Source organism: Heloderma suspectum, chromosome 3, assembly GCF_057233095.1.
Source record: "Heloderma suspectum isolate Gila_16-S chromosome 3, 16-S_ref, whole genome shotgun sequence".
Taxonomy (NCBI): Eukaryota; Metazoa; Chordata; class Lepidosauria; order Squamata; family Helodermatidae; genus Heloderma; species Heloderma suspectum.
Genome location: NC_139460.1, coordinates 238,248,757 through 238,271,442, shown reverse-complemented (window position 1 = coordinate 238,271,442; position 22,686 = coordinate 238,248,757). Strand labels below are relative to the sequence as shown.

Sequence of the window (22,686 nt, the reverse complement as noted above, 5' to 3'; positions counted from 1 at the left end):
ATGGATCCAAACAGAGAAGGCTTCGGGCAATGAAGACGAGATGTTCCTAGCAAAGGCTCTCTGCCTTTGCATCAGCTTAAAAGGGAGGGTGTGTCTGTAAGACACCCCCTCCGGATCGCTTGACAGATAAGGGCCTTTAGCCTTTCAGCTAGGCTCCTGTCTAAACAGGGCGCCACTGCTCAGCCCTCCAGCAGTGACACTTCAACCTGGGCGACCCTTCTGCAAATCTCACCCCACCTCTGTCAGGTTCTCACAGACAGCTTCCAGCCTCCCTGGCTGCCAAAGCCAGATGAGTAGGTGAACAGGGAATTGGCTGAATAGGCCCAAGCCCATCCAAGCTACTTTTAATTAAATCTTAGCTATAACTCTCCTTAAGAAATTGAGAGTCCAAATTCATTTGGGATGGGAGAGATGTTTCCTGTTGTTATTCTTTTGTGAAGATATTTTCCAAACATGCCCCAGCACTGCCAGATCAATGTCCTGGAAAATATTTGTTCTGAATTGTCACCACGTGGAAAAACATTCATGTTTTAACAATCTTCACAGGAGAACGATGGAGAAATGTCACTTCACTCCGTATACCTGGGGAGAGAAACAGTTTTCTTAGAGGGGAAAAAAGCAATGGACCCAAGAGAGATTTCGGGCAGAAACTGGCATGTCTCTTCTCAAGAAGGAATTGTTCTCTCATCTGAAAACCTGCTCTGCTCATCAGACCTCCACAGATATTCCCTGAGGAAACTAGATAACTTGTATTTGGCACCACTTGAACAATAGAAAGTATATAAGAGGCAGCGGAAGAGAGATTAAAGAAGGCAGAGTAAAGGTGCGGCTTCTCCTACACACCTACATGTCTGTCAAAAGAAGCAGTCCTTCTGGGTACACACTTGGGGGCTAAAACAGACATTACTTTAAATGTGTGTCTAGCAGCTATGTATCTAGAGTAGACCCTGTGCTTACTCTGGAGTAAGAATGAAAAAGATGTAGCTGCTAGACACACATTTAAAGTAATGTCTGTACTGGCCCTAGGAATCCACAGCAGAGTCAGCTTATCTGCAGCAACAAATTCACTGCCCCCCCCCCCCACTTTACATACAGCCCTTAGAAAGACTGGTAATGAAGCTTTGCTGATCTGAATAAAATCAAATAATTTCATGGTGAAGTTAGCCTAGAGACCTAACTGTAGGCCACATAGATGGAAGAAAGACTTTATTCAGCATTATTTCCTGTCATATGTATATAGCAATTAGTCACATTTAGGTGGGCAATCTGCTTTAGGTGGACACTCAGCAACAGAAGGAGTTGGAGCATATATAGTCTGAAAACAGCATCGATAAATTAAAAGCTTGAAATCCTCGTTCCAGAGCCTCAACATGCCTGTTTCCTCAGAACTCTCATATGAATTTGGGTAGGAGGCACACTCCAACCGTAGCCATGGCCTCCATCTCGCCCTCTTAGGAAGTGATTAATGCCACCACAAACCAATTTATGTCAGGACAAAGCCTCAGGGCATCGTAGCTGCCACATTCCATTCCCTAGGGATTTATCCATTGTCCGTCATACCTATCCTAGCATAAAGAAGAACAGAGTTTCTCACACCCTCAGACACACCCTACATACACTGTTCTCAGACTTTTTCCACTCCACTTCCCCACAGCACTGTCAGAAGAGGCAAGCAATCCTCAACACACCTAGAAAAATAGGGAAGGAAGCCACTTTCCCAGGAACTTGCTGCTGGGGAAAAGTGTTGCAGCAAAGCCAACCATTCCTGGTTGGAGCAAAAACAGCAGTAAAAGCAAAGAAAATGCCACCTCTCTTCCAGCACACCACCACTCTCACATTTCCACTGTGCTGCACTGAGCAACTTAATTCTTGATTTCTGTATGAGAGGGCAAAAGTTCTCACATGTCATGCAACAGGCTCTTGACAGTGAAATCCCATCCATGTCTACCCAGAACTAAGTCCCACTGAGTTCAGTGGGTGCATCTGATGTTACAGCCTGATTCATGTACACATATGAGAATTCATAGCCCTGATTGGAAAGTAAAATGGTGCTTTTTGAGGGAAGAGTGCAGGAAAATGTACTTATTCCAACAAAGTATTATTAAGATAATACAACACTAGATGCTTAGCCCTTGTAAAATATGAGTCTCTTCCTTCTAAAAACAATGATGTCAAAATGATGACAGCATATATTTCCTTTTATTATATCAACTTTTATTTGCATCCAGCATCAGTTTTCTTCTCTCTCTTTTATAAAGATCACAGAAAACCACTACTACTTAGAAATGAATCCTCCACACATATTTCCCTTGTTACACTAGGGAAAATAATGCCAGGAAAACTATGCATATATCTTAATATAGCCTCATTAAATTCAGCTCAAATAAGTCTAAGTAGTAAGCAAATATTTTGCACAGAAGAAACAGATGTTTATAGAATCACACCCATAGGTCCCGAGGCAAAGTTGCTGAAGAATTAAATGACTAATTCCAAATTAAAAGGGGCTTTAAATTAACAAAAGCTTGGGAGCAGCACTTTTTACCTTTGATTCTTCCTTGAGAAAATGCTAAACTCTAGTGATTACTGACTACATTGAATCATGGAGATGGAGGAGGAGCTGTAGGCCATCTAGTCCAACCCCCTGCTTGATGCAGGAAATCCAGAGCTAGAATATTCCCAGCAGCTGGCTGTCCAGCCTCTGCCTGAAGACTTCCAGCAAGGGAGGGGCTGCCCACCCCTCCACGTAATTGGCTCCACTGTTGAACTGCCTTTACCGTCAAGAGGTTTAATAGAAGGAAGAACTGAGGAAGATTGTGCTTATATTTAAGAGCCATATTGTAAAGGTTCAAAGTATGACCCAGCAAAATGAATTGTATCATAAATGGCTAAAAAGCTGTGTGCCTGCTCATCACCTGCCACCTGACATATACACATACAGGAGAAGTGAGAGAAAGTTCCCAGACAGGCTAAATGTGCAATATGACTAATCTTCAAACTGTTGCATATTTGTTGAAACCATGCCTGCCAACTCTACTGGTTTCCCAGTAAACCATGTGACTGACCTACAGGAAGTGGAAGATGCATTTGGGACAGGCCCTGCCATTATGGCAGCAAATTGTCAATGATTTAGCTTTACGTTGTATTTTTACCATCATGGCTGGGGACATCATTTAGATTGTCTGCTTCTGGCACCTAAAAGTCTCTGTTCCAGATCTCATGTATGAGACCCAGCACTGAGATGGGAACATTAAGTGCTACTAACTACGGCTTCCACTTCCTGGAAGTTATCCCTCCTGTTTATGAGGAAAGCAGTAGAACTGACAGATACAAATGAATTAAAAAAAACAAAACAAGAAAGCGTCTTTGGTTCCTTAAAGGCTACTAAATTTAATCCAGCATAAGTTTTCGTGGACTATAATCCACTTCATCAGATGCATGTATTATGGAAAGTTTCAGGTCTGCCCTCTGGAAATTGTTACAATTGTAGTTTTAAATTGAGTTTATATTTTGGCCAATTTCTCCCTAAAGCTAAATAATATTCAGTGATCAAAAAACTTGTCACTTTAAGATAAGAGTTAAGGCTATCTCATGTTGGCTCAAGCTCCACAAAGCTAGGAAACTGGAAGCTACGGCTCATGCCTAAAGAGATGTGCCTTGTGATCAGGGGCAGCCCATCCATACAGGAGAACTAAAAAACAACAACACAAATTTTTAAAAATACAAATAAAATAAGAAAGATGTCACTGTTTCAATTCCCGTGAGCGTACTGAGGGAACATGATAAGGCTGTGGAGGTGAGCAAGGGACCAACTGGGGATGGTGGGGCTAAATCTGGCCGCCCACCTGCCTTTGGGACCTGGTCCTCCCTCAGGCAGCGCAGGATGTTTTCCTGCTGCACTGCTGCTCCAAGCTGGAGGCAGGAAGTGAGAGACCCCCTGGAGTGCAGCTGCTTCCTTTGCCCCCAGAGGGCTGAGCCTAGGGGCTGGAAGCACCTCGCTGGCCATGTCACCCCAAGGATGGATGCAACCAGTACCCTTCTTCAAGAACCTTCATTGTGCATTGTAAATGGGCTTTCGTTTCCTTCACAGAGTGGATGGCTGTGCTCATCTCCTTTGTTGTTTTTTCAGACCCTCTGTGCTGATACAGCGCTCAGTAAATAAAACTATTTTGGGCGTGTGTTATTATAAATGCTAATATTTCTGCTTCTGAAGACACTGGAAGAGGGGGCTCTTCATTAAACAAAAAATAGGGGTAAAATGTTTCCCGGTTTACCAAAAACCTCAGCGCAGGTCCGCCCTTGAGGTTTGGGGGAACCGACTACATGGTTTGCCTGGGGCGGCAGTTGCTGGCAGCTAGTCTAGGGCTACCTCTGCCCATGATCAGTAATGATGTTGTGCAGTGTCACAAATTGTGCTTGCTTACAACTTACCCTCTATGTACTGACAGTTTCTCCTGGTCTTTCAGGCCCAAATCCAGATGGGGAGGATGGTATGCCTGCAGAGGTATCCTGGTACTGAATTACTTTATGAAACATCTGAACTTTACTGTATTGCTAGAGGAATCCCTCCTGTGAGTTGATCCATGACTGTTTGTTGCTTGTAAGCAAGCACAATCTGTGACATTGTACAACATCGGAATTGATCACGGGGCATGTCTCTTAAGACATCAGCCTAAGCTTTCAGTTTCCTGGATTTGTGGAGCTTGAGATAGCCTTAACTCTGGTCTTAATCCAGCAGAGTTTTTTTTTTTATCACTGAATTTCCCTGGTTTTTAAAAAGGAAATTATTATAGTGTCCTAAACCACCGCCCCCCTGCCACACACAAACAGACTAAAAAAAAACCACTTATAGTTTGTGTTATTAACTGAGTAGATATGGATATGTCCCTGTATGTTCAGAATAGCTTACTTCTGCGTAAGCCTGCACAGGACTCCAACACAGCTTTCCCCCTTTTTTTCCTGTCTTCATCAATGATCTGTCAATCAGTGAGCGTGATTCCCTCAGCCTTCAAAATTGCCTCATTTCAGTTGACATTTTTCTGCTACCCCACCCCTGCTGTCAGAGTGCTGAAAGGAACAGTAGAATTCATAACACTGGAACATTGGCAATTCTTGCTTCAGCGTGCATCTGAGCATCCATGACATAACTTTTCCAGCAGTGGCTCCCATGGGCTTGCGTGGGACAGAAAAACCCTGATATTTTTAAAGCATTGTTCAGAATTTCACCAAACCAATGCAAGCCACACCCCCTTGACAATCCTGAATGAAGTACATCAGTAGTTTTCCCCACAATTTGAAAGAAATATATGATATACCAAACCACAGCTTGGAGTAAAAAGTACAAATGTAGCCATTTTCAGCACACTGTTATTTCCTGTATCTGTGGCAATTTGTATCAGATTAGTTTGAAACTTTCCACAACTGTAGAACCCATCAGGTATATTATGGATGCCAAGTTTCAAGTTATTAGCTATACAGGTGTCATTTTTATAAACAACTGAATTTTGAGGCTTATAATAGCAGAATTTTGAGGCTTATATTGGCACTTGGGATTGAACCTTTTGCATCTCTTTTCAACAATCTGGGTTCCTACTTCGAGGCACTTTAAGGAATTACAACAGGAGCAGGCAACCTGGTGCCTGTGAGCACCAATGCGCTCCCAGACACCTTTCTTAGCATTTGCCAACATGACCTACCCTTACCACTTAAAAAAAATTAACAAATTTTCTTAATGGTAGCTGGGATCACTGTGAAATAGGTTTCTGTTGGGGCTGAAAACTGTGGGTTCAAAGAAATTTCTTTAGTATGTTGGGACTCAGGCCCCACCTCAGTTCTTTGAGCAGGTAACTTGTCCTTTGCCACACCTCCATTTTGTAGTGGTGCCCAGAACAGTTTCTCAAATTTCCAAGAAAGGTTGTCTACCCCTGAATTACAAAGCCAAAACCCTCAGCAGTGCTTCTAAAACAGTTCTGTGCCTGTTTCAGGAAGCAAATGTCAACATCTGGCATATGTGGCAGAAGATGCCCAGCTTTTCTGCTGCTAGTTGGTGATAGGTGAGAGCCAAAAGCTCCATAGCATGGGTGGTGTATCCAAAGTTTACAGGACATTCAGACTGTGCTCAAACCTAGGCAACTACACAGCTGACATATGCTGCATAGTTAGCATCCTTCTGACATATTAGAGGTGGGTAACTGCATTTATGGTGACGCTTCCCGTGCTAAAAGCTGTGAAGCATAACTCTGCTCAACATGGTGCTTCCAAGTTATCATGCTCCTTTAGCAAAACAATGAAATTAATTCTTATAGGACTCTCCTTCCTTATTATTTATACTGAACATCATAACATAAAATCCTAAAGCTGCTCGATTCCATAGGATCCCACTGACACAAATGGAACTATACTGGATAAGGTAGTTTGAGCACTGCAACTTCTTGCATATATATAAAAATATATATGACTAGGCTGAAAGACATTCAGGAATTAGTTAATTATCATTTTTCCCTACTGTGGTTCTGAATACTGGTTTTCTCCTTGGCAAACCCTTTGAATGACACATAATTGTGATGATAGAGAGAAATATTGTCCATTAGCCACTAAATGCTAATGGATAATATATACACACACATTTTCTACATATGTAGTTATGATAAACAGTTTTATTCCCATAACTTGTTTTAAAGTGGTGTACTTCAATAGAGTAAACAGGTAATGCTAGAGGTTAAGTGATAGAGGGATTGAAATCAAACAAAGCCTAAAGGGAAGTGACATTTACTCTGACATACTGAAAGCCTAAAAAGCTAATGACAGTAGTCCAGAATTAACTAACAGGAAATGAATGGCAATAACTTGGTTATGGTTATGAAACTTAAAAGCAACAACATTATCTGTGGAGAGAGGAAAGCCCAGAGCAGTTTGCCGATGATTAAGTAAGGCTTTGTGTTCGGTAACTTTGATTTTAGAAAATGCCTCACTTTTGCTTTATTGATTTTTTAATTTACAAATATTTAAATCAAGCTAAAGTAGGTGAAGTATTCCTGTGTAAACCATGGGTAAATCTATGGAGTGTGAGAATGAAGCAGGAATATTGTAGAAGGCCATCAGTGCATTTGAGACGAAGATAGTGCCTGGGCTATCTGGCCTCTTCCTTGAGGTAAAATGGCATGTCTGCCAGGGACAACTTTAAGTTTTCCCATGCTTTATACAGTAGAAGTTGGATATCAGTCACCATTCCCAATTTGCTTCAATCTATGCTCTGATGGGCAGGGTGCCCTAGCTACAGGCTATCCTGATATCATCCTAATGCTAATCTTACACAACATCCTTCTCAAAAGCAGTATTATTTATTCTATGGATAGACCAGCTTTATTAGTTCCTACTTCTGCTGCCTCCATTCAAAGCCAACTAGATAATTAGTTCTCAAGACACCATGCCTCTCCTGACTGAGAAGACAAGAAGGGCAGCCAAGCTCTCGCTCTGGTCCAAGGAGGTCCCATGTGGCACTGCATTTCTTAGCTTCCCACTGGCCCTAATTCAAATCCAAACTTAAAAGGATGTACTTGTCTCAATTCTTTGCGCAAGCAAGAACACAACTATCTAACCGGAAATAGCATAGCAGTTTGAATTCATTGTGGATGTCAGCAGTGAACCTATCTGGGCATGTTTCAACAGTGACTTGGCTGGTTAACCTGAGTTAGTTGGAAGCTTGAGTGAATAAAAGCATCGGAAAAGATGCCTAAAATTACAGAGTGAAACAAAAATAATGCCAGTGGGATTTGCTCTTTTTGACTGGGCATGATAAAAACAATTGCACAAAGGATGAACAAGGTACAATTAGGATCCCTTCGTAACAGGATACTTTAGCAAAATAAGACTAGCACTTACGTAACTCAAATGCATACAGATTTGTAGAAAGTTAATGACAAACAACCTTATTAGTCCTGGGCCCATCATATTCTTTGATTAACTGGATTGGTAATCTTTGTTTCTTGATTCATTCTTTACAGAGAACATAAAGAGAACAGACTGTTTCTCTCACTAGTTGACTTTGAAGTTTGCATTTTCATTTGGGCACAGACAACACATTCCTTCATATGTACATATACATACACGTACTCAACCCCCATGCACACACGCATGCACACTACTTTGTCTCTCCACAAATACTTTGTCTCCTCCCATCTCAGATGACTTCCCTGTCTGGAAGATTACATACAACTGCCCTCCATACAACTGCTCAGCCCCTAGTAATTCAATAAGGGGTAATGCCTGTGAATGGTGGGAAGAGACACTTTGTAAAATACAGCTTTTGTGATAGAACAGTTTGGCTCAAACTCTACCTAATGTTTTAATTGGGTCTGGAGGTCATTGCCCAGTCACATAAGAAACTAAGGAATACAATACAGAACTAGGTGCTTCAAAACCACCAGGCCTTAAAAGGCATCCAACCACACCCCAAACATCATAAAGTTCAACAGCATATCTCTATTCAAAAAAATGGCAGCTTATGTACCAGTACAGTATGTCAACTGTTGAAAGCAGCATAAGAATACCAATTAAGCTGCAATTGTTGTTCAGTCGTTCAGTTGTGTCCGACTCTTCGTGACCCCATGGACAATAGCACACCAGGCCTTCCTGTTGCCTGGTGGTTATTACTTTCTTTTAAAGATTAGGAAGTGATGTTCTGTTTCATTGTACCAATTACTGTGAAAATAAGTGACATTCAAAAGTATTTTTAGGACACACATGCCAAAAAAAAGTATTGAAACACTCAGCATCCCAAAATCCAGGCTTGGAGTGAGCAGAAAATTATACAAGAATGGCAGACAAGTTTCATGTCATACCCATGAACAACTAGGGCTAGTCTATCCAGCATCACTGAATGTGAAGTTTGAATATACCAGATGTGCCATTTAGCTGATTTTTCAAGACACTAAAATGCTTTGTATGGGATCTGTTCCCTGTCAGTTGCCGCAGTTAAGTACATCTGGTTTAGACTGAAGTGAGAATAGATGATTTACTAGATTCTACAATACTTGAGATGAGGTGGAGGTCACCCAAAATTTGACATGCAGGGCAGCCAGTTGGAAATTTACACACACACACACAGAGCTCATCAGCTGGGTACTATGTTGCGTAACATAAAGCAGATCAACAGCCAGCCATATGGAATTCTAAGAAGTGAATGACAAATTAGGAAATACAATTTAAAGCTCTTGTTCATAGCCAAACATGGAGGATCAGTTCAAAGACCTCTGCTACATTTCCCCTTCATAATCTGCAGTGATAACTGAACAATAAAAAAAATTGTCCTACTCACCCATAATTCCACAAGAGAAAAGAGTGGGTCCTTGACTCATCTTCTTTGAAGTGTGCTGAAAACAAGCAGAAAAGCTATTGACTCTGGTTTTAACCTACCCTTCATCCAAAGTATCAGGGCAGTAAAATAAAAATAAGTCTCAATATAATACAATACAACCATAAAACATTTCAATAAAAACAAGCCAGAAACATTAAAAACAGCAGAGAAATTAAACATGTATAACTCTTTAAAATGCCTGGACAAATGACTAAATTCTAACAATGTTGCTGAAATAACACCATCAGTGCCAGTCAAGCTTCAACAGGGATGGCACTCCAGAAACGGGGTGCCATCAAAGAGAAGACCCTCTGACTAGTCTTACAAGATGAGCTTTTCATAGCAAAGGAACCGAGAGAAGAACGTCTTCTGAAAATCTTATAATATGGATAGGTTGGTACAGGGAAAAATTTAGAACACCTTTATTCTAGATGCCATTCAAAAACTGTGCACCACTCATGGGATAGAGTCAGGCACACAAGCAAAGGGAAAGATAATGGCAAACTTCAAAACAAGAAGCCTGTTCTGTCCTTGTACTGCTTTTTTGTAGCTTCTATTCCTTTTAATGGGTCTCCTTTGTTAATAGTTTCCAGAACTATATGGAAGACTAAACCAGAGAAAGAGTCAAGTAGTAATGTTGTGAATGTGCTAATACAAGATTAAAGACTCAGGTGAAGTTTTAAATTTTGAATAGTTGTTCATTCTAATTTCTCTTCAGGGTTATACAGATTGTGGATTTAAATATATACATTAAGATTACCTCCACAGCTAAAACAGTTCCAGATTGCTTTTACAGGATTTGTCTTGTTCTTACTGTTGCCAAAATTAAACAAAAAATGATTTGAGTTTCAGTAAAGTCCTGTTTTCATAAATGTTCTCCTTCATCAGTATCATCGCTTTGTGACTTCTCTTCCCCGCAAAAGGGGAAAAAAGAGCAGGAATCAAATTGTAGTCCTGCATCCAATAAGACAATATCTCAGCAGCTACAGAAATGTTAGTAATTTTCATGAAATTAGATATACTAGCTCACTGTTCTTTTGTACTTCTAGTGCAGACCCATTCCCTCTTCTGCTTTTCCATTTTTTTCTCTAGCAAGTCCCTCTCACTTTACAAAAAAGAGATTTATGTAGTAATAAAGCACATTCAATCAAATATATATTTATACTGATACAATCTATATTGATACTGTAGATATGCTTTATCCAAGTTTCACCAGTTACATTTGCTTTTGTTTTTCTATGTATCTGCAGTCTTACAGCACAATCTATACATGTCTACTCAGAAATATGTGCCATTGAGACCAATAGGCTCACTTTCAGTTAAGTATATGTAGCACCGCAGCTTCAAGCACTTTAAAACACAGGCTACAATCCTCTGCATACTTTCCACAGAGGAAGCCTCACTGAACTCAGAGGTAATTACTTCTAAGTAGACATGCATAGCATTGCACCACTAGAGTTTTGGAGTACTAAACTTTAAACATGTGTTGGAACATGTATTGAAATATGGTCATAAAGACGAGTTGCTCCTGGGTGGGCAACTTTCATCACAACTTCCCTTCTCAGCTGATGTTGCTTCTCTCTCTCTCTCTCTCTCTCCTTCTCCCCCTGCTTCTTTTTCTTTCCATCTCTGGGAACCCTCACATTTGTTTCTCGTTCCAAAAGGCTTGCACAGCTACTCAGTTATGCTTCCAGATAATAGCTGTGATCACTGTTGTTCTTCTCTACATACCCACATTAATTCTTGAAGCTTTCTTTCCAGGCTTGTTAAGAATGGCAGCCATTACTTCATTCTTTATTGTGGGGTATGTTGGTTTCTAGGCATACAAATATGTCTGAGATGTGGGTAGGAATTAGTTAATGGTGGCTGACGTCACAAAAACAATACCTCCCTGAAACTGGGGAAATGGTGTTATTTCCCTATGTAATTCCCAGGACGAAAGGGTATTTAGGAGCTCTCTCCCAGGTGAAAGTTGTAGGCAACCCAAACAAGGCCCATTACCGTCTTCTCCTTCTTAGCTTGCACACAATACCTCTCATACACACACCTATTCAATTACTACTAGTAGAAATTTTTTTATTCTTCCACCTTTCTGGAAAGAAACCTGTCATTTTCAGATGATATGGGCATATTTATATTTATCAAGATTTAGCATATCTATAAGGTTATTTAAAAAATACAAACAAAACAAGGGTAGAATTATATTTTCTTGAATATCTACACACTTCTTAAAAATTTCCTAAAAAGGTGGCAGAGAGCTCTCAAATACCCCTTCCCCCTGGGAATTACATAGGGAAATAGCACTGTTTCCCCAGCTTTAGGGATTTTATTTATTATATCTCAGTTTGAAAGCATTTTTGTACACATTAAATGTGTGCATTCCTCATATCTATTCATTTATATTTATTGCTTCCTTAAGTTATTGTGTTTTTTAATTTGCCTTTGTATACTGGTATTTATCCCCTTCATGGATCACTGCCTTGTTGTGGCGAAGGGACTTGCGTAACTCAGTGAAGCCATAAACTATGCCGTGCAGGGCCACCCAAGACAGACAGGACATGGTGGAGAGTTCTGACAAAATGTGGTCCACTGGAGAAGGAAATGGCAACCCACTCCAGTATTCTTGCCAAGAAAACCCCATGGAACGTATCACAAGGCTAAAAGATATGACACCGGAAGGATGACCCCTCAGGTCGGAAGGTGTCCAATATACTACTGGGGAAGAGCAGATGGAATTTCCAAGTAGCGCCAGAAAGAGTGAAGCGAATGGGCCAAAGCCGAAAGGACACTCAGCTGTGGATGTGTCCGATGGTGAAAAGAAAATCCGATGCTGTAAAGAACAATATTGTTTAGGAACCTGGAATGTAAGATCAATGAATCAAGGTTTCTGGAGGTGGTCAAACATGAGATGGCAAGATTGAACATCGACAACTTGGGAATCAGCGAACTAAAATGGACAGGCATGGCGAATTTAATTCAGGTGACCATTATATCTACTACTGTGGGCAAGAATCCCTTAGAAGAAATGGAGTAGCACTCATAGTCAACAAAAGGGTGGGAAAAGCCGTACAGGGGTACAATCTCAAAAACGATAGAATGATCTTAGTACGAATCCAAGGAAAACCATTCACCATCACAGTAATTCAAGTCTATGCCCCAACCACTGAGGCCGAAGAAGCTGAGCTTGATCGGTTCTATGAAGACCTACAACACCTTCTAGTACTAACACCAAAAAAAGATGTCCTCTTCATCATAGCGGATTGGAATGCTAAAGTAGGAAGTCAAGAAATCACCGAGATAACAGGCAAGCATGGCCTTGGTGTACAAAATGAAGCAGGACAAAGGCTAATAGAGTTTTGTCAAGAGAACACACTAATCATAGCAAACACTCTTTTCCAACAGCACAAGAGGCGACTCTACACATGGACATCACCAGATGGTCAATAGTGAAACCAGATTGATTATGTACTTTGCAGCCAAAGATGGAGAAGCTCCATACAGTCAGTAAAAACAAGAACTGGAGCTGACTGTGGCTCAGATCATGAGCTGCTTCTATTTCAGCTTAAATTGAAGAACGTAGGGAAAACCACTAAACCATTCAGGTATGACCTCAATCATATCCCTTACGAATATACAGTGGAGGTGACAAATAGATTTAAGGGATTAGACCTGATAGACAAGAGTGCCTGAGGAACTATGGATGGAGGTCCGTAACATTGTTCAGGAGGCAGCAACGAAATCCATCCCAAAGAAAAAGAAATGCAAGGAAGCAAAGTGGCTGTCTGATGAGGCTTTACAAGTAGCTGAGGAAAGAAGGGAAGCAAAAAGCAAGGGAGAAAGGGGAAGATATACCCAACAGAATGCAGAGTTCCAGAGAATAGCAAGGAGAGACAAGAAGGCCTTCTCAAATGAACAATGCAAAGAAATCAAGGAAAACAACAGAATGGGAAAGACTAGAGATTTTTTCAAGAAAATCAGAGATCTCAAGGGAACATTTTGTGCAAAGACGGGCATGATAAAGGACAAAGAAGGCAGGGACCTAACAGAAACAAATGAGATTAAGAAGAGGTGGAAAGAATACACAGAAGAACTATACAGGAAAGATCTGAATGTCCCTGATAGTGCGCTCACTGAACTTGAGCCGGACATCCTAGAGAGTGAAATCAAGTGGGCCTTAGGAAGCATTACTAACAACAAAGCTAGCGGAGATGACAGTCTTCCAGCTGAGCTATTTAAAATCCTAAAAGATGATGCTGTTAAAGTGCTGCACTCAATATGCCAACAAATTTGGAACACTCAACAGTGGCCACAAGACTGGAAAAGGCCAGTTTACATTCCAATTCCAAAGAAGGGCAATGCCAAAGAGTGTTCAAACTACCGTACAATTGTGCTCATTTCACATGCCAGCAAGGTTTTGCTCAAAATCCTACAAGCTACGTTTCAGCAGCATGTGAACCGAGAACTACCGGAAGTACAAGCTGGGTTTCGAAGAGGCAGAGGAACTACGGATCAAATCACCAACGTTCGCTGGATCATGGAGAAAGCAAGAGAATTCCAGAAAAACATCTATTTCTACTTCATTGACTACGCTAAAGCCTTTGATTGTGTGGATCACAACAAACTCTGGCAAATCCTTAAAGAGATGGGAGTACCAGACCACCTTACCTGTCTCCTGAGAAACCTGTACGAGGGACATGAAGCAACGGTAAGAACCAGACATGGAACAACCAATTGGTTCAAAACTGGGAAAGGGGTACGACAAGGCTGTATATTGTCACCCTGCCTATTTAATTTATATGCAGAGTTTCATGAGAAACGCCGGGTTGGATGAATCACAGGTCGGGATTAAGATTGCCTGGAGAATTATCAACAACCTCAGATACGCAAACGATACCACCCTAATGACAGAAAGCAAAGAGGATCTAAAGAGCCTCTTGTTGAGGGTGGAAGTGGAGAGTGCAAAAGCTGGTTTGAAACTCAACATTAAAAAAAACTAAGATCATGGCATCTGGCCCCATCACTTCCTGGCATATAGAAGGGGAAGAAATGGAAGCAGTGACAGATTTTATTTTCTTGGGCTCCAAGATCACTGCAGACAGTGACTGCAGCCATGAAATTAAAAGACGCTTGCTCCTTGGGAGGAAAGCTATGGCAAACCTAGACAGCAGAGTAAGAAGCAGACACATCACCTTGCCGACCAAGGTTCGTATAATCAAAGCTATGGTTTTCCCAGTAGCAACGTATGGCTGTGAGAGCTGGACTTTAAGGAAGGCTGAGCGCCGAAGAATTGATGTTTTCGAACTGTGGTGCTGGAGAAGACTCTTACGAGTCCCCTGGACTGCAAGGAGGTCAAATCAGTCCATCCTAAAGGAAATCAACCCTGACTGCTCATTGGAAGGACAGATACTGAAGCTGAAGCTCAAATATTTTGGCCACCTAATGCGAAGAGAAAACTCCCTGGAAAAGACCCTGATGCTGGGAAAGATGACTGAAGGCAAAAGGAGAAGGGGATGGCAGAGGATGAGATGGCTAGATAGCATCACCGATGCAATGAATATGAACTTGAGCACACTCCGGGAGAGAGCGCAGGACAGGAAGGCCTGGCATGCTATGGTCCATGGGGTCACGAAGAGTCGGTCATGTCTTAACGACTGAACAACAACAACAACTGGTATTTCTACTACTTAAGTGGCAGAGAAGAAAGAGTGCTTGGACAGTCTATATTTCTCTCCAAACATTAAACAATTACTCAAAAAACAAAACTTAGGTCTGAGAAAAAAGAAAAAAATGAGGAAGTCAGAAGAACGTTTTGAAACTATATTTGTGCCCACTTTAACTGTAATTACCAATTCACAAGGGTTGTGCCTTAATAGTAAAACTGGGAAGTGAAGAAGTAAATTAGGCATCGCAATTGTTTTTCTTAAGGTAAATAAAGAATTTAATAGAAAGATGACCTTCAATTGCTGTGCATACATTTTACTAAAGTTTCTCACGGATCGTCTGCACTAGTGTTCGATTCTGGGAAACAGTAAGCAGAAATATCAACTATTATGTTATGCAAAAACATGCAAAGCATTAACCACTCATAAAAAATCTCTGCCAAGAAAAGCCAAACTTGCCACGAAAATCCCAATTCTATGCTCAGAATAAACTAGGACAGACACATCTTTCATACACACACACGCGTGTGCACATACAGTATTGGTCATGTGCAACACTGCATATATAAGTTCTGCTTGCTCATGCATCATTGTGTTTAAATTGGGCTATAAGCACAGTACCACTGAAAAAATCAACCAAGTTCTACTTGTTTTTACTCCAGATGAGAGCCCAGCCCTGCATTCTGAAAGATATAAATGCCTCATAGCATAAGCTAAGCTGTCAGTGTGTGAAATGAATTCTTACCAGCTCAGCCCTGCGTGATAGAGAATCAGCACCTTTGTTTTCCAGAGTTGTAGTTAAGATCATCACCATGGTAACAAAGTCATGCATTGGGGTCCATTCCAGTAGAGGTAAAGGTCACAATCAGCCATATTAGGCACAGTGTCTGATTCAGTGCATTTTCCCAGAAGAAAGCTTCAATGGAACCAATTCCCATCTGTTTTAGAAACTGTACAAAAATTGCTCCAAAATCTTCACTCTCTGGAAGAAAAGGGGGGAGGGGCACAGAAAGATAAACACAACTTGTTTGTAAATTGCTTTCACAAATTATTGTTTGAAATTTAGGCTTTGTGGGAAATATGTCCTTGCTCCCACAATAGATCTAGGGAATCCTACTTTTTCCCATGTGTCCAAGAGCACAACATGGTGGCTGTACAATTAAATTATACCTGTGGTAAGGACAAACATGTCCTTTCCTTCTTACATGAACTGTGCAGCTACAAGATGGAGAGCTGATTAATTAGGGTACTGAACAGGTGGGGGACCACTATAAACTAGTGACTATCAGCTAGCTAGCAAGAAAAGAAGGCAGAACACATTTGTCAGCAGTTAGGGATCAGAGATTGAGGGAATTCATAGCTATTTGTAGGGGCTCTACAACTGCAAACTGCTTCTAAGCCTCCTGTTGCATTACTGCAAATTCTCAAGTAACGGACTAAGTTAATAGGGGAAGGCATTCTGGCGCAAGAATTTTTCTTCCCTGTAGAAATCAGAATCTAAGACAGGAGTGCAGAACCTCTTTCAGTTCCAGGATTGAATTCCATTTCAGAGGACCTTTCGGGCACCACATTCCAGAGGTGTGAGGGGCTGACTGTAAATGGGGCAGGTCCAAAAATACCAGCATATTTTAGCTTAAAGCTCATACTGCAGTAACTAAGCCTTAGGAGAGATATTTCAACCTTTTAGAATGAGGAAAACTGCACAAAACCCACCAGGAAACCACCAAACAATTGGTGGTTGGGGAAAAGGTTTATATTTGTAAACCGTCCAGAGGGCTCAGGCTACTGGGCGGTATAGAAATGTAATAATTGAAATGAAAGGACATGTGGGCATCTGACGAATCCTGGAGGACCAGATTTGGCCCCGGGCATGAGGTTCTGTACCTCTTGCTGTAAGGCACTGGGTGCCCAATCTACAACCCAAGTATGTCCAAGGGTGTCAACTTGCTCCCGCAATAGAAAATTATCACCTGCCCAAAGCAGGAGCTGGGTAGCCATGGGCTGGACTATGAAATAGAAAGATGCCTACATTCCTGCTGGGCTGATGCCTGTGCCCCATTTCCCCTTCCCAAAGGCAAAGTAAGTCACCCCAAAGCAATGGGAAAGGAGCATACTCAGAAAGATAGTTAATGCAACCCCAACACTGATGGAATATTTTTCCTGGAATGACGTTTCAGTAAAAAGCTGAACAATTGTTTTATAATTCATAAAGATGTTTGCATATAGCCCAACCTTATTTATCCGAACCCCAGGGCAGCCTTCAAAACATTTCAAGATAAAAGTTCAAATGACTGTGAGATATTTACATGAACTAGATGGGGGAATCAGGGAAAAGTCAGATAGCCAAAACAATTTTTTTCCAGCTTCTGGCAGGCCTTGCAGCCAAAAACTGACAGATTGTAGTTAAGATCTAATTAGAGAAATAATTTTCCAAAGTATTGCTTATAATCCTGTTTAAACATTTTATTGTCTTTTTGTCAATGGAAAGAGAAGAGAGAAAGAAAACCATGAGGTATAAGATACTAAACATTTATCCCCTACTGTGCAATTAAAATCAAGCAGTTTTATGTAAGGTCAATGATTCAGAATATGCTGATAAGCATTAGAAAACATTAAGAGCCAATACTGATTCCCTGGTTAGCCTACAAATCATATTTCTTGTTTACTTGGATTTGAGCTTGCAAGTGGGTGCCATTGAGAATGCTCATTTAAAGGCCAGCTGGCTAGTAAAGAAAAATTATCTACTATTATTTTGTCAGAACTAGGTTCACCCAGAGTGCAAAACCATGGAAGGAAGAAAATCAATACATTTTGTGAAGATTTACTGTTGAAAAAAGGAAGTGTGATGGAGTCTCACATTTCTGTGTGTCATAGTAGCTGTCCTCAAGTATAGTTTGCTGGTAGCTTCCCCATTAATCTCTGAACAACCGAATGACCTGAGAATTATGAAAGCTACAAGCAGGGAAGATGAGACAAGACTAACACGCAAATCCTAAAAAAATATGCTTAGCTGCGGGCGCACAGGGTAGGCACTATATCTGATTTAGCTACCCAGTATCCCGTATGAATCAAGCAAGGCAGACCCGTTTGTTGGTATGAAAATCCCACTTCACTATGCAGCTATAAAATATAAACCAGTTTGTGCCACGGTGCCCATTTCTAAGATGAGAGCCCTTTAGTATAAAGCAGGGGTGGGAAAGCTTTTTCAATTCAATTTTGGAGAAGCTTTCTGGGGCTGCATTCCCGTGGTGGGTGGAGCCAAAGGCAAAAGGAGGTGAGGTCAAAACTTCAACAACACCCCCCCCCCCAGGATATTGTTACTTAAAGCTCTTACTGTCAATAACTAAGCCTTAGGAGCAGCATTTCAGCCTTTCAGAATAAACTGCGCAAAAGCCAGGAAACCACCAAACAGTTGGTGGGTGGAGCCAGTGCAAGGGGGTAGAGACATCTGGGGAACCCCAGAGGGGTGGATTTGGCCCCCCAGCCTTAATAACATGGGCTATTCACCTGCATTTTTACTCAGTTTCTCATATAATAGCTTTGTTTCTGAAACGGTACTACCGCAGGGGACTGTTTACACCACACATTTAAACTGTTTGACAACAGTGGTTCCCACTAGGGCTGTGCATGGACCCCCCGCTCCACTTCGGATGCTGCTTCAGACGTTCCAAAGTAGCCCCGCTTCACTTCGGATCGATTTGGATCTGAAGCGCGATTCAGATATGACATTTTCCCATTGACGTGCACTGGAAAATAGAAACAGCCGTAACTTTTTCAGTTTTCATGATAAATTCATGAAATTTGGGAATCTGTCAGCCCCTGTGGAGGTGATTCCACATGCCAAATATCAAACAGTTTGGCCCAGTAGTGTTTTGTGGTAGGTGGAGTTAAAATTTGATTTTTTCAACAAAAAATCTCAAAGCAAGGAGCTATAACTTTTCATTGTTTCCACAGAAGTACATGAAATCTGGGCACCTAGCAGCCCCCATGGAGGTGACTGAACTTGCCAAACGTCAGATGGTTTGGCCAGTAGTTTTTGTGCTAGGCACAGGTAAAATGTGCTGTTCTCAGAAACTCAAATCAAAGGGCATAAAGCAATAATCAGAGAAGTTAGGTTTTTAAGCGGTGATTAGGAGGAGGACACGATCCCTAATCTCTGCTCTAGTTTTCTTTGAAGTGCAAACCCCTCTCCCTTAGTCCTACTTTCCTATTCAGCTTCACATTGACTTGAACAAAGAACGAGAGTGGTCTTGTCTGACAGAGGCAGGAAGTAGCAAACACAGCAACCCTGCCTCTGGGCACTGTGACTGGCCTCCCGCACTCTGCTGCTCTAAACCAGGATGCGCTATCCAGACTGGGGGCAACTCAGCCTGGCTACCAGTACTGCTGGTGCCACCAGCACCTTGCCCACCTCTGTCCCTGCCAAAGCCCCGAAGATGCCTCATATTGGGCTTGCTTTGCCATACAGTGTAGTATAAAATTTAAATACATGTTGTGTTTGTTGAAATGTGGACTGCGTAGTGCTTTGCCACACAGTTTGCTTGTCCACAACGCAAGCATGCGCACGTGCGCACACACACACACACATGCACACACGTAACAGGAAAAGAAAAGCAAACATGGAACTTGTGTTTTATTTGAGGATGGAAGCTCCTCAGAGCTCTTTATTCTATTCTATGTGGGAATTCCTGTACCTGCATTTTGTGTTACTAAAAGATGGTCAAATAACAGATTTTTAAAACTTTTGTTTTAAAAATCTCTCTCTCTCTCGCTGTGCATAATCAATCCCTGATCACAATCTAAATGAGACAGAATGATGAATGACCAATTAAGAGTAGGGTGAAAAACGAACAAATCCCACTGAACTTCAATATGTGAACAGGGGTAACTGAGGAGAGAACTTTTGCTGGTTTTATATGCCCAAAGCACGACACACAGGGAGTACCAATTTGCATTATCCACAATAAAGTGGAACTGGTGGGAAACAGTAGCATTTATTTATATACAGTATTTATATGCTGCCCAGCAAAGTTTACTGGCTGGCTTACAATAAGATTAAAAATATTCCAAAAGAAAATAGCCAAAATTCATATCACTGTACTACTTTATTAGGCCAACTCAAAGGTAACAAAATAGTGTGCAAGCTTCTGAGTCACTCAGGCCTCTTCATCAGGCAAGATGGTAAATAAATGAAATGAAGAGAGGGGAATGCTATGGGGTCTGCATTTGGTTACAGTCTTAAAATGGAAAATGGGAGGAGGTTGCATACCAGGTACTGCGATGGTTTCAGGTTGCACCTGGGATCTTTCCAAGAGTTTCTGGAAAGAAGAAACAAATAATCCTCCATTTTCGAAAATATAAAATCTAGCAGTAACATCTCCAGCCTTAGGGAAACACAAAAGTTCCTCAATAGGTGGAAGTAGATAGAACTAGACAGTTTTATACTAACAAAGTTGACAATAATTTTAGATGGTAAATAAGCACAAGTCAGTGGAAGCCAAATTAGATAGCTTTACCTAGTAGTTGGAGAGGATGTACCCTCAGAGAATATAGTCTCAACTTCAGGTAATATACAATACAACCATCTTCCTCCAGTGTAGGATCCTGCACTGAATGGCTAAATTTGGTATTCTTCAGGTCACACAAAAAGCGAAGGCAACCGTGTTGGCCAAAAACAAAATTTCCAAAAGAAAACTGCCAAAATCCCCATCACCATAAATACCCTACAGGGCCGGTTTACACAATGTGAGGGTGATTAATAAGATATGATTGCTTGTTAACCACTCTCGTGCATCCCGAGTACATGCCATGCACATCGTGTGCTGCCCAATTTATCTAATTACCCTCACTGGACGCAGCTTGTCGTGACTTCCAAACTCGGTGACGGTGGCTGACTAGGGTGGTTAACAAACCACCCAGAACCCACAGTCTGTTGTAGGGTTGCTGGGTGGTTTGTTAACCACCCCAGCCAGCCACCCTCTCCAGGTTTGGCCAGCATGACAAGCCATGCCCAGGGAGAGTAATTAGGTAATTGGGCAGCACACAACCAGCATGTGCAGGGGTGGCTAATAAGCCACCATGGATTATTAACCACCCTGGTGTTATAAGAACCTAGTCATTGATATTATATTATATGGATTTGGGACACTTTTGTTTGGAATTTTTCTTTTGGCCAGCACAGCTACCTTTGCTTTATGTGTGAATAAAAATATGCAATTATAACCCATAAAAACAAATAATATGATGGGCAAAACTCTTCTGGATATGGCAGAATATTCAGAAAGGGAATTACTAAAACAACACAGGATGCTTTCAGAAGAGGACTTATTGTGTCATACATTTTTAACCCTCCTGTGTTTTCCCACCACTTCTTCCATCTTTTTTCTTTCCACACAATAATCCATTAAGGACGAAAAGACAGAATAGTTGCACAGTGTCTATTATTTATGTATTTCATTTATTTCATTTCTATCGCCCAATAGGCAAAGCTTTTGATTGTTTGCGCTAGGAGCTGTCTGTCTGGAAGCACCCATAGTCTTTTATTCCAGATTCAATTATTCTAGAATAAATGCTACTGCCTCTCTCTTCTCTCATGACTAAATCAAGCTAAAAAATTCCTACATAGAAATCACTTCCCTGGAGGAAATTGTATGCAAGGCACATTTTAACCATCACGTGTATCTTTACTCATGCTGCACAGTTTTCTCCCCCAAAATCACAACCTCTCAAATACACTTAAAAGGCATGGGAAAGGGGGGTCCTCCTTTCATCTAACTGCTGAAAGGAAATGAGAAACAAATTAGTGAAAGGAGAGTAAGAAGAAAAACAAAATTATTTAATGTATTTTCACTTTTTGTTCACTCTTAGCTACAAGTGTAGAACTGGTACAAGCTAAGAGTAAAATGAATAGCAAACCAGAGATGCATCTGTAAATCCTCAAAGGCCTATTCAACATAAATTCAAGAAGTTTGCTGGACTGCCATTTGACCAGCTTTTTACTGGACTGACATCCCCCCCCCCACCCCCTAACAATTTTCTTTTGGAAATCAAGTACAGCCTCAGTGGCCATGGGTAATTTGCACACATCCTCAAATATTCACCTTTTTGTGGTGTCAGCTCTAAATGCTTGGTGGCCAGTTTCTCCTGCAGCAAGCCAGAGGCGATGAGAAAGTGACCTCTTTGAGGCCTCTTTCTTGACCTCATTCCTGCAGGCTAAAGCTACTAAGCTAATGACCCCAAAGAGTCCTGAACCTTGACACCAGACCAACAGGGCTAAGTTCTGACCAGTGAACTCACAAAAGCAGAAATATGCATACACTAGAGTTACTAGGCCAGTGACCGTCCAGTGCCCTCTCCCATGACATTTTATCAGAAAGCCAAAGGTTGCATCACCTCTGAAAGTGACAACATTAATTTAGCCAGCCAGCGGAACTGACGGAGTCATGCCTTGCAAGCTTGTGCCTTGACATCAGAACCATCAGCTAGCAATGCAGTAGAGCCGATGAAAATACCAGTCTATAGCACCCACTACCTAATAGCACACTAGCAGAATAGCAAGAGAATCATATACCAAATGCAAGTAATGCAAGAGGAGGAGAGACCTGTCAGGTGATTAGGAGTAAGTGAAACTGATGAACACATGGGGTCAGAGGAGAGGAAAAAATACAGCACTGT

The 22,686-nt window shown here is 41.3% G+C and overlaps 1 protein-coding gene across 20 annotated transcripts in view; it reads right to left on the bottom strand.

The window, feature by feature from the left end:
- The window catches only part of FAM53B (family with sequence similarity 53 member B), a 169,657-nt gene that overhangs the window by 108,437 nt on the left and 38,534 nt on the right, over positions 1 to 22,686 (bottom strand). For 18 of the 20 annotated variants that reach the window (XM_084841517.1, XM_084841516.1, XM_084841503.1 and 15 more), the window contains 2 exons: positions 15,758 to 15,994; positions 9,314 to 9,368 (listed from right to left, as the gene is read on the bottom strand). In XM_084841517.1, the coding sequence (XP_084697643.1) occupies positions 9,314 to 9,368; positions 15,758 to 15,844 (142 nt within the window). In that variant the 5' untranslated portion in view covers positions 15,845 to 15,994. Of the gene's footprint in view, positions 1 to 9,313; positions 9,369 to 10,112; positions 10,166 to 11,083; positions 11,169 to 15,757; positions 15,995 to 22,686 lie in introns of those variants that run through there. The other 2 variants (XM_084841518.1, XM_084841519.1) reach the window with 2 other exon arrangements.